The 13,006-nt window shown below is 35.9% G+C and overlaps 1 protein-coding gene across 7 annotated transcripts in view; it reads left to right on the top strand.

Annotated features, from left to right (window-relative positions):
• The window catches only part of wdfy3 (WD repeat and FYVE domain containing 3), a 166,052-nt gene that overhangs the window by 67,493 nt on the left and 85,553 nt on the right, over nucleotides 1–13,006 (top strand). For all 7 annotated transcript variants that reach the window (XM_015364893.2, XM_015364898.2, XM_015364884.2 and 4 more), the window contains exon 11: nucleotides 1,745–1,938. In XM_015364893.2, the coding sequence (XP_015220379.1) occupies nucleotides 1,745–1,938 (194 nt within the window). The remainder of the gene's footprint in view (nucleotides 1–1,744; nucleotides 1,939–13,006) is intronic.

Genomic DNA, 13,006 nt, shown 5'->3' with positions numbered 1-13,006 from the left:
CCATCCCCACTGTCAAACATGGTGGTGGCAGCATCATGGTTTGGGCCTGCTTTTCTTCAGCAGGGACAGGGAAGATGGTTAAAATTGAGGGGAAGATGGATGCAGCCAAATACAGGACCATTCTGGATGAAAACCTGTTGGAGTCTGCAAAAGACCTGAAACTGGGACGGAGATTTATCTTCCAACAAGACAATGATCCCAAACATACAGCAACATCTACAAAGGAATGGTTCACAAATAAACGTATCCAGGTGTTTGAATGGCCAAGTCAAAGTCCAGACCTGAATCCAATCGAGAATCTGTGGAAAGAGCTGAAAACTGCTGTTCACAAACGCTCTCCATCCAACCTCACTGAGCTCGAGCTGTTTTGCAAGGAAGAATGGGCAAGAATTTCAGTCTCTCGATGTGCAAAACTGATAGAGACATACCCCAAGCGACTTGCAGCTGTAATCGCAGCAAAAGGTGGCTCTACAAAGTATTAACGCAAGGGGGCCGAATAATTTTGCATGCCCCACTTTTCATTTTTTTATTAGTTAAAAAAGTTTCAAAAATCCAATAGATTTCGTTCCACTTCACAATTGTGTCCCACTTGTTGGTGATTCTTCACATTAAATAAAAAATGTATATCTTTATATTTGAAGCCTGAAATGTGGCAAAAGGTTGAAAAGTTCAAGGGGGCCGAATACTTTCGCAAGGCACTGTATGATTCAGAACAAGGCAACAACACTTCTGGTTACAAGAATCGGCCCATTACATAGTATACAAAAGCAGGGTTGTGAATAAATCTCTTTTAATCCAATAGGATTGTTGTCATAAAAACATATTTAAGGCACATCTTAACATAGGACTTAAAATAATTATGATTAAAAGATCTCTTAAATCACAAAGATAATTTTTTGTCTATTTTTCTATCAAGCACTGATATCACCCTCTCAATACACTCTCTTTTCATCAATTACTTTTTATGAGAAAAAAGGGTAGGAATGGCACCTGGTTTGAGCACAAGTTTTGGCCCAGTATCTGAAGTGTTAATATATTTCATATTATGTACTGTCAGGCTTCATAATCATGTGAAATCCAAATCAGAGAAAATTTCAACAGACACATCCAAATGAACAGTATTTGAAAACAATATTTTATTGTTGTATTAATGTACATACTTTAGACCAAGCAAAGTTTGCTAGTGTATTAATTTATACAGCATATAATGTTATAAAACAGACACTTAGAAGGTGACATGTTTTAGAAACTTTATCTAGACTGCCTATTTGAATAAGTGCAACTGAATTAAATTCAATATATTGATTTTGAGATAGTTTTGCTGACAAATACTACTTATTTGTTAATGCTGCATGCAGATCACGATGGAACATTTCTGTGGTGAAATGTCTGCTTAACAACCTGTACTTATTCACTTAGGAAGTACATCACATTACATTAGTCATTACAGTGATTAGTAAGCAGAAAAGTCCAGTTTTCTTGTGTCAAAATTCTTGTGAATTCTTGTGAACTGCTCTTGCCTGTGACCAGCATTTTGTGACAAGATTGCAACCATACAGTACTTTCACAAACTTAATTTAATAAGCTTAAATTTGTGCTTAATGATTCAGGTTAACTTTCATCATGTTTTGTACATAATACTACATTACAGCACAAGTAAGGAAATTAGAATTGCTATTATCTAAATTTAGCTGTGAATACTAAGTGCTATTTGATAGACCATATCTTTGGTCTTGTGTTTTAGGTGTTTTTCGGGAGTTTGGAGGTGCCAGGTGTGTCCATAATATAGTAAAATACCCCCAGTGCCGAGAGCATGCTCTGATGATCATCCAGCAGCTGGTGCTGTCCCCCAGTGGAGATGACGACATGGGCACTCTTTTAGGATTAATGCATTCAGCACCATGTACAGAGCTGCAGCTGAAAACGGACATACTGAAGGTGATAAATTCCAAATTTGTGTACTGTGTGCTGATGCCTTTGTCTTGTAAAGTGTTTATTAATACATTTCCTAAGGAGTGTAAATGGGGCTTACAAATTTTCTGTTTATACATTACCAGAGATCAATCTATTGAAAAAATGTTTATGACTATCATTATTGTCTGGATCTGCAACTATACTATATATTAATTTTATTAAGATAATGGGGGGAGGGAGGTTTTTTTTTATTTGATTACAATACTTGTTTTGGAGAAAAACTGATGTTGTCATTTCCTGTTCATGTCTTTGCTATAACTTTAATTGTACTGTAATATCTATATATGGTTAGCATTGCTGATTCGCAGCACTGGGCCTCCAGTTTCAATTCTGGATCTGGGTTTCTCTGGTTTTCTCCCACAGTCCAAATACATACTGGGAGGTTAGTTGGCTTCTGGAAGAAATTGACTCTCTGTGTTTGTGTGTCTGCCCTGTGATGGACTGGTGTCCTGTCCAAGGTGTACCCTGCCTTGTGTGTGTTGCTTGCTGGTATATAGTAGATACCCGAGTTTCTGATCACAGGGTTGAACCTGGGTCATGTCACTAGTTTACTGCTGGGTATTCCCCAAGCAGTGATGTGCAACTGACTGAGCACTTCTGTGGGGTGGGCGGGATAAGTGGATCAAGCTGCTTTTGGTGACACAGTAGCACAGGAATATTTAATATGGGTAATTGGGATAAACAGAGCTCACAACAGGCCAATTTTGCTCTGATCAGGAAAGCCCAGAACAAGACTATGAACAAACCAAAAACAAAACAGTAAACTGTAAGAATAACATGATAAATGGAGATTTTACAGATGTAACCATTCAAAATGCGTGGTAAAACCCTATACCACAGGTTTTGATTTACAGGCAGCCGTGGTACTTAATTCGCTGGCCAAAGATGATCCACAGGTGGCATGTGTGGTGTGTTAGTTATTAGTGAAAATCTTGCTTCATTTAATCTCTCTACTGTGCATGTTTAAATCTGCTAAATATGTAATTTGACAATCAAGGGGAAATTTTGGTAGCTGAGCATAAAAGTAACAGAAGCACAACATCATATCGTCATAAATTATATTAATTTAGGGATATAAATATATTATATATAATGTATATGGCTGGTAGTGTAAGCTTAAATAAAAAGTACAGTATTCCACTTCATAAACATTTTACGCATCAAAGTCATTCACTAATTGTGGTTATTTTGGAAAGGTTTTGACGTGCTCATTCTGACTATATTAAGTTTATATACTTTGTAAAAAGCTATAATGTTTTAACATTTTCTATGAATACGTGCTGTTATTATTTCAGTAAATGTGAACTTTTTAGAATTCACTAAATAGGGAATATAATATGGAGTCGCATAACTAAAGAGATTAATAACAATATTAATTTAAGGATCTTAATGTATTTATATAGCTGGTAGTATTACTGTAGTTCACTTTCCGAACGGCCCCTTGGTGCAGTGGGTTTGTCAATAGGGCTAGGAGATCCAAGTTCAATTCCCGCTTAGGGCACAAACAAATACTCCTTTTTTAAAAATAAAATAGTAAATATTATGTACACTATATTAACAATTATTTATTGTTTTTTATATTACACAACATATTCAATGTTAAATTATATTAATAATGAATAAGCAAATGTGAATACTGTCAGTAGTGGGAGTAAAATCCAGTTCTACCGATTTTATTCAATTCAAAATACTTTATTCAGTGGGGGCAATATCACACAAGACTTTACATCAAGCCTTAAAATGAAATTGTATGTATTATAATTGTAGTTAAGAATAACAAAGTGGTATTAAAAAGACCACTGCAACTATAATAATGTATATGAGATACGATGTTTCAGATGTCAATAACGTTGTGAAAATTTGACACAAAGCCTTCAAACTACAGGCATTTTAAAGATCGCGATTTGTGAACATTTTCACAGCTTTTATTTAAACAATATCTAGTACCTGGTTGCATTTTAAGAGACCTTAGTTTGAATAAAGTAGATCCCAGGTGTAAGCGAATTCATAATGCAAGAATGCATTGTTACATTTTTTATGCATAAGTTTAAGTGTTCTGAAGTCTCTCAAAAACGTAAAAGTATGTAACATATAATTGTATGGCACGATGGGCAACTGATTCTTTTAATTTTTAAAGAAAATCAAAAATAAGAAACAATAACTTGACCCAGCCTAAATTAGACATTGCATGACTTTAAAAGCAATAAAAAATGGGTGATTTTTCTTCCTCGTGATCAGAATCTTTGTGTAAGATGTAAGTTTTTGTTTACTTTTTAAATAAACGTTTAAAACACTTTAATTTTGTAAACGCAACACACGTTTCGTGCACAAAAAAAACACATTCCCCCCTCTCCCTGTGGTGTGAAGCAGATCGGCAGGTTGTTTAGTAATAACAAGAATGAATGAACCTCCAGACCATCTCCAGGATACTTGGAAAGGAGGGATTGTTTCATGCCAGCCAGCGCATTATCACCTCGCAGTAGGGGGGAAGGGAAGTGAGCTGTAATTTCGCTCTCCATCAGTACACTTTCCCAATAGTCAATGATGAAGCTTTAGCCAAATAATTAGTTTAAATACCACTTTTCATGTTTTTTATAGCTTTTAAACTCATTCAATGTCTGTTAGGCAGGTACATGTCGATGTTTCTTATTTTTGATTTTCTATAAAAATGTTTAAAAAATCAGCTTCCCACTTTCACCTTGCCGCAACTATATTGGGGATGTAGTATTTTTGGGGGTTTGTTCAGGATCTTTGATTTGTTGTGTGGAGCCCATTTTTTTCCCTTGGTTCACGCATGCTGCATTTGGGGTTGTTTTAGTCTGTAGTGGTCATTTATATCACAGGTATTACGGGTTATTGTGGTGTCCATCGTGGCTTTCTGTTTACTCTACACTTGACTTTGGAACACTTTGAGAAATGTTGCAAGGCAGATGATTTATTGCTAGTTGGCTTTAGTCTCTTGGTTTACTGGGGACGTATCAGCTGTTAAACTGAGGAAAGGATACAACCACCACTCCACAGACAGACAAAGGTGATAAAGATGATAAAAAAACATTCAAAAGGCTGCAGTGTGTTAACACAAACTAACAGAGCCACTTGTGACAGCAAGGTGACTTTCTGTTCAATTGCATGAGAGCTACAGAACAGTCAGATAGATTTTAAATTCTTTAAGCAACATTAACTGTCAAATTCACCTACTTTGTGCAGTACATGATTTCTAAAAAGGTCCCCTTTTCTCTCGTGCAAACTCATTGAAGATGTATTTTTTTTAATTCTGAAACCTGGACGATATGCCTCAGGGACTCATTCATAGTATAATCAAAACAACCCCACTCCCCGCCCCCGCCGGGTCTCACCTCCTGCACAAGCGAATATCACGAAGTCAGGTACACAATTAGACCGAAACAATAGCGCACAGGGCAGTGAACGGCGGTGTGTTCGTATACTTTATATACAGTATGACACCGTATGATTTCAAAGCCAGTAAAGTATATGTTTAATATTTTTCTTAATCAAAATTTTAAGTTAAATTTCTCATTGCTGAAATTTGTATTAACACAAAATATAGATTTTCTTAATGCGGATGTAAACCTGAAAGAGGCACATTGCGTTCGCAACACGCTATAAAAACAAACTATTTTTACACGTCCTGCTATATATAAAATACAGCCAAAAGGATTGCTCTAAAGGTTAATTCTAAGCTGAAAAGACAAGGCTCAACATGTCTTCTCTAACTCTTCAGTTTACAGCTCGTCCATGGTCATTAATTATTAATATTATTAATAGTATATTCTGTATTGCATTAAAATTGGAATGTTTTTACAAATATTGAGAGAGAGGACACACAATCTGTCTCCTCTATAACTCTTCAGTTTACATAATAATTCCCGCAGAGCCCCACAACATCGTCACAACATCGTAAACAACAGTCGCTGGCTCACTAAAAGGTGTGACACATCTGTCTTCAGTGTCATGGTATGTTTTTAACACATTGATAAGATGTTCTCCGGTTGCTGGCAGTTGTAAAAATAATACTTCGTCCCTCCTTATTCACAAAACCATCGCTTATAATAATTCATCCAGATACACGCACTCAGGAGCCAATTTTGCCAGAAACAACCTCTGAGTAAGTCTTTGGAATCCGCAGTACTGTACAGTATATAATATACATTGAAGTCTTAAATTTAAAGTTAAATTGTTGGCTGATTACTGGGTGGATTAAGACAAAATAACAATTTTCTTAACTCAGATGTAAACCTGAAAGAGGCACATTGCGTTCACAGCAAGCTATAAATAGTGGACTATTTTAATATATTTGGCTATGTAAAAAACAAACCAAAAGTAATGCTCTGATTGGACTTTCAACCACTTCGGTGCTGCGCGCTACATTACAGTCCATGAGCGTTCCATTTGTCCATTACAAAATAAATGTTTTTTTTCAAAATGAATGTCAGAATGTTTCCAGAACATCCACTTGTGATATTTTAGCTGCTTGGTTACACGATTCCATATTAATATTACTATGAAGTGGTATTAAATCAATACAACTTTTTTTTTACAATATTACAATAACAAGAAGTGGTGTTCTTACTACGTATTCTTGGAAAAAGATGAAACATTATAACTTTTTATGGAGTACAGTATATAAACTTTATATTGTTACAACAAGCACATTAAAACCATAACCCACTGTAAGTTACCAAGTTAAAACTTTGATGCATAAAATATTTATGAATAAGGTAAATCTACTGTGTGTATATCAGGTCCCTCAGCATTGACCATGAATCAAAACTTGGTGTTTTCTGGCGACAGCCCAAATGCTCCACACATCACGTGAAGCTTTCACTGCTCGACCTGGTGGTTTTACAAAGTAGTGCAGTCCCACAACAGATTATTTCTAACAAGTTGTGGTGTCCTACAGACAAAGAACTGCAAACATCTGCAGTATTTATGGCGCATTCTGAATGGTTGGATCTATATACAGGTTTTTACAATAGAAGATATCAGTATCAGCCTTCTTAGTATTGGGTAATGTTAGTACAGATGCAGCCATTCAAAATGGGTGGGGTATTTCGCGGCATACCCCGGTGGGCGTGTCGCGGTATCACTCGGTATCACGCAGTATCACGCAGTATCACGCGGTTAATCGTGTCATTTGACGTCATGCCGGAAAGTATCCGGCATCACCTTGTAAAACCGCCAGGGGGAGCTTAACCTCTCATGTACAGCATTTGAGCTTTTAAATTTGAACTGTGTATTACAGCATGTTAATCATCAGTCATTAAAATGTTGGTATATTTTATGAAAGCAAGATTGCTCATTTGGACAAAAGTACACAACCTACCTTTATCAGAAATATTTATGCATCAAAGCCTTTACCGAAGATATTACTAATAGTATTAAGAATGAATGACTTTGGACAAGCTGTATACTCAAAGTATAATTTCTTTAGCACATTTGTACAAGCACTTGGAATCTGTCCAAGCCATACTTTGTCAGGCATTTTGTTTTACTTCAACGGGCATAAAAAACTCCCTTGCTTTTAACAGGGTGTTTCATAATTTCTAACTACGAAAATTATTTAAAATGCGACACTTATCATTCAACTAGAGCTCAAAATATCACAAGGATCCTCAAGAGCACAACAAAGACTGTATTAAGAGATACTTGTATGAGATACATGAGAATTCAGGCTTTTTTATCAACGCTTTCTTTTCCGTATACCAGATATTATGGAACCACTTCAGAAGGGTGTCAGCCAGTCAGATTCCAGGAATCGGTACTTTAAAGGAAAAATACACACCGGTATTCCATTTCTCCCTAAACATTTTAAGCATCGAAGTATTTAACTAACATGTGAATTAGCGTGTGAAAAAGTGGTAGTTTTAAGCTTTTCTGCTAATATAATATGGAATCGCGTATCTAAAGAATTTAATAACTATATAATTATATTTGTGTACTGCGACAGGGCTGTGTAGGGCTGTTTCGCCTCTTTCTTCCGACTTCCCTTGTAGCCCACTGGTCTACGTGCCCGATTACCAACTCACGGGTTGTGTGTTCAAATCCAGCTGGTGCTGGACTTTTTTCTTAACAAACATTTCTTCGAAAAAATAGAATAGCAATATTATGGACAATCAATTGACTTTTATATTTCAAAATATCACAACATGATTGATTCTAAGTCATTTTTGATAACAATGAATAGTCACCTTCTTCCCTTCTGACAAAGGTTCCTGCTTCTGCTTCCTGCTTCTATTGTGTGTGTGTAATAGAGAAAATTTTTATAGAGAAATGGAGGCTGGACAGTATGCGTTACAATATAAACATTTATATTGATTTAAATCGTGTTTTGATTTAAATCGCAAACGCGTGTTTAATTATATGTGTTTTTTTAATCATAATCAGACTAATGCAACATAAATTGATACAGTATCTTTGTCTTCTAAGTATCTTAATAAACTTTCAGCATAGCTTTCTACCCGTTTAGATTTATTTTTCTTGGGATTTTGGGATCAAACGTGGAAGGATTAGATTGTAATCGTTTTTATTTTTCAAATACATTTTAGAAAAGTGTAATCTATACCTGCCCAGACTGTACGCCTTCCTAAACCCCGCCTTTCACTCCTGTCCTGCTCTTCCCCGCGCACCCCAGCCGGGCGCTCTTCGGCCTCTGCCCGGGACGAATGTATATTTGGATATTTACACCCGGCGCGGCACCGAGGGAGCGTCTGCATTTATAACTTAGTTTTTAAAATTAGTCAAGCAATATGAAGCATCTCCTTCTACTTTTAAGTCCCTTAAATACATTGAGCACAGCTTTCTCACCACTTAAGATTACTTTTTGATACCATCCTTACACAAAGCAGAAACTTTCCAATGACATACAGTACAAGTGGAAAGATTACAGATTTTAATTGTCTAATTTTGTTACGTTATACGTTTTAGGAATGTTTCATCTAAACAAACACCACAAAACTATTCTCGATTGTATTTCTGAATGTTATGTTACACCTACAGTAGTTCACTGCTTTAAATACATCGAATTAAGAAAGTTAGGTGTAGCACTTTAGATCTTTTTTTCTGAACCAGGGAAAATCTGATCATGTTTCTCTATAACAATAATAAAAAACTTTATTTTACATATCACCTTTAAAAGTGGCATCTCAAAACAATACAGTAGATGGAAAAACAGTTAAAAGGGACCAAAGTAAATACCAGACAAACACAAACGCGTTTTTAATAAAATTCTTCTATTCATTCAGCAGAGAGTGAGAGGGACATCCAGCAGAGAGAGACACACACACACTTATCCAGTCTCTCGAAATAAAGCTATTTTTCAAGCAATGCAACAAACGTCGGGCAATGTGTTTTTTTTAATCCAACATTGACAGCCACATCTTAAATCTTGTCAGTCAGCTCTTTTTTCTCTATTTGAATTGTGGCTTACACATCGCACGACTTTAAAAGCTAGAAAGACAGGTTTGGATTCACATTAGCTGGCGAGCCTTGTTAACAAAAAAACAGACAATACACAGGGAGGAGGAGGTCAAGCGAGAGAGAGAGTTTTTTACCCTCCGTCTAAAAACCCAAATAAGCTGGGGCAGAGAATCTGGGGGGATCATTGCGTGGTACAGAGCGGAGCTCAGTCAATTCTTATGGAATGTGTTTTCTTTCTTCTTTTTTTCAGCAAGGAATAAACCTGTTACTTGATTCATATGGATACCCGGTTACGTTATACATTTTAGGAACATTTCATCTAAACAAACACCACAAAACTATTCTCGATTGTATTTCTGAATGTTATGTTACACCTACAGTAGTTCACTGCTTTAAATACATTGAATTAAGACACCCAAATTAATAATGTAACATGCCACTGTTTGTGCATGAACAAAGTTATACTGAGATTTCCTTAGATACGCGATTAAAAATAAAATAAAAAAATGTTTGAATCCCCGGCGGAACACATTCCATAAGAATCAGCACTTTTACGGTATATATCGCCTTTAAAGGTGGCTTCTCAAAATGCTTTACAGGATAAAAACAACAAGAACAGCAACAACAACAATATTGTATTTCATTTGCACTTTGAAAACCAAGTAATAACTTAACTATATGTGCAAAAGTTTCATATGTTGCTGTTGTGAATGCCTCTTGTGGAGTGTATCTTATTTGCCTTACGTCCTGGTTATCTCGCTCGCCCTCCCCCCCCCTCCCTCAATTCAATTAAATTCAAGGTGTTTTATTAGCATGACAGATGGGTACAATCAGTGTTGGGTATTTTCTTTGCTTTGAGATTCCACTTTTAAAGGTGATATATAAAATTTTAACTAAAATAAATTGATATCTTTGTCTTCTAAGTATCTTAATAAACTTTCAGCATAGCTTTCTCCCCGTTTAGATTTATTTTTCTTAACTAGTATACTTTAGATAATTTTTTCTGAACTGGGGAAAATCTGATCATGTTTCTCTATAACAATAAAAAAACATTATTTTACATATCACCTTTATGTGATATCACCTTAAGGATGCGCAAAAAAATTTAAAATAGTCTTCTTTAGGTGTGAGGGTAGGAGTGGATCGCAGCAGGCATAATCGGCAAATTAGGAAAACAAAGAACAGGACAGGCGAGACGTTTATCCAGAGAGCGAGTGATCAGAAAAAGGAACAGCTGTTACACCCAGGTTTTACGCTCTCTCTCTGTTGAATGAATGAAAGCATTTTATTAAAAACGCATTTGTGTTTGTCTAGGTATTTACGTTGTAATCTGTGGTTTACATCTACTGTATTGTTTTGAGATGCCACTTTTAAAGGTGATATGTAAAATAAAGTTTTTTATTATTGTTATAGAGAAACATGATCAGATTTTCCCTGGTTCAGAAAAAAAACGATTAAAATCTGTAATCTTTGCACTTGTATGTCATCGGAAAATACAATCAGTTCCTGCTTTGTGTAAGGATGGTGTCAAAAAGTAATCTAAGTGGTGAGAAAGCTGTGCTCCTCAAAGCGCTTTACAGGATAAAAACAATAACAACAATAGTGGCTGGGCAAACTATTTTTTTTTATAGAAGTACAAAATGAGATACTGTATAATGATGTGCATGAACAAAGTTATACTGCAATTTTCCTTAGATACGCGATTAAAAAAAAAATTTGTTTTTGAATCCCCGGCGGAACACATTCCATAAGAATCAGCGCTTTTATACAGTATATCGCCTTTAAACACATATATTTAAACACGCGTTTACGATTTAAATCAAAACGCGATTCAAATCAATATAAATGTTTATTTTGTAACGCATAGGTGACTATTCATTGTTATTAAAAAGACTTAAATTCGATCATGTTGTGATATTTAGAAATATAAATTTGTTTGGTGCTAGTGAGGTTTTATTTAATCTCTGACCAAGGGAAACGTTTCATTTTTTCAAAGAAATGTTTGTTAAAAAATAAAGTCATAGTTCCATGGGATTCAATCACAGACCATGTGACATGGGAGTCAGGAAACTAACACACAGCGGCACCAGATTTGACAACGCTATAAAAACGCTATCAAATAATGTGACTAGGCACAGAACAAGTTTACAGCACAGTACAATAATAAATGCTGACCATGACTTTAGAAGCATAAATTACCTTACACTCAATTTAAACACAAGCTGTCATTAGCCCTCTAAGCTGGTTCATACAGAAATGTAGAGATCCAGGCTCAGAACACACAGCTTCATTAGCGAATACATATTCAGGACAACTAGAGAAGACATTTTACAGAGGATGGATTTTTAGAAACATCTCATCAGTGACATCACTGAAGTCAACTCCTAGGTACCGTAACTGTCGTGTGGATAATTTCACAAGAATCAGACAAAGGTTTAAGCATCGCTTGTTCTAGATAAAACTGCAAAAAAAAAAACAAAATAACAACCCATAATGTACTTCTTTGCGGCTCTGTTTGCCCAAATCATATATTCACAACGTGAAATCTAGAAAATAATATTACGTTACCAAAATCCGCAATATGGAAACAGAACCTGTGTAATTGTTGACAGATGATGTACTCGTAACATTTTTACAAGACAAACTACAACATTTAAAAAATGACTTGTATGTACTTGATATCTTTAATCAATCCACGGCCACATTGTTAAAAGCAGAGTCCCAGCACAAAACGAAACTAAAACGCATACCGTTTCGCGCTTCTTATTAGTTGCTCAAAAGTAAATTGACCGTATGAAATGCATAATATAAACCTAGAAACATATACGTGAGCAGTATTTACGCACTGTAGTATCGGTGTTAAGACATACAGTACCTCTCAAATACTGTAAATCAAGTTAAAAATATCTCAAGACCGATTCTGGTCATAATGAAACCATGTTTCGTGTATGTTTTCTTTAAAGTACCGAGACCAGCCATATACTGTATGTTTATGTTCCAAAATTAATATCGTTTATGGCCTTCACACACGTTGCAGTATGCTCCTATTCTTTTTATGCTCAGGCACTAAGATTTCCCTTCAGTGGTAAAATTCCATATGAATATTCAATACTATAACGGGCACAGTAAAGAGGTTTACAGTAATTCTTTCTACGACAGACCAACGGACCACGAGTGCCCGTCGGTCAACCAATCACGTACCGCGGTACCCCGCGTCGTCTTGCGTCGCGATGCGTGACGCCGTAGCCAATTACCTCCGGTACGTGTCTGTACCGCGCACTTTGAATGGCTGTATCTGTATATCTGACACTGAGGTTTTATAGAAGCTAAAGAAATTCACAGGCCTAAAATAAATAGCACATCCATTCTTAAATGCCTAGACATCAATCCTATTGGCACAATGAATACAATGCAAGAACCTGAAGCCAATGCATTAGCAGGAAATTATGAAATTGTTCCAAATGGGTAGAGGAGGATAATGGAGATGAGTATGAATTTAATGGCTACACATTTATTTTGGGAAAGATAAGTGGCATAGTACGGGTGGGAGCATGAGTTAACATATCAAAAGAAACCCAAGACCTGGTGAAATGAA

Source organism: Lepisosteus oculatus, chromosome 3 (genome assembly GCF_040954835.1).
Source record: "Lepisosteus oculatus isolate fLepOcu1 chromosome 3, fLepOcu1.hap2, whole genome shotgun sequence".
Classification (NCBI taxonomy): domain Eukaryota; kingdom Metazoa; phylum Chordata; class Actinopteri; order Semionotiformes; family Lepisosteidae; genus Lepisosteus; species Lepisosteus oculatus.
Note: the sequence above shows the minus strand (reverse complement) of the source record. Positions and strands in the feature narration are given on the sequence as shown.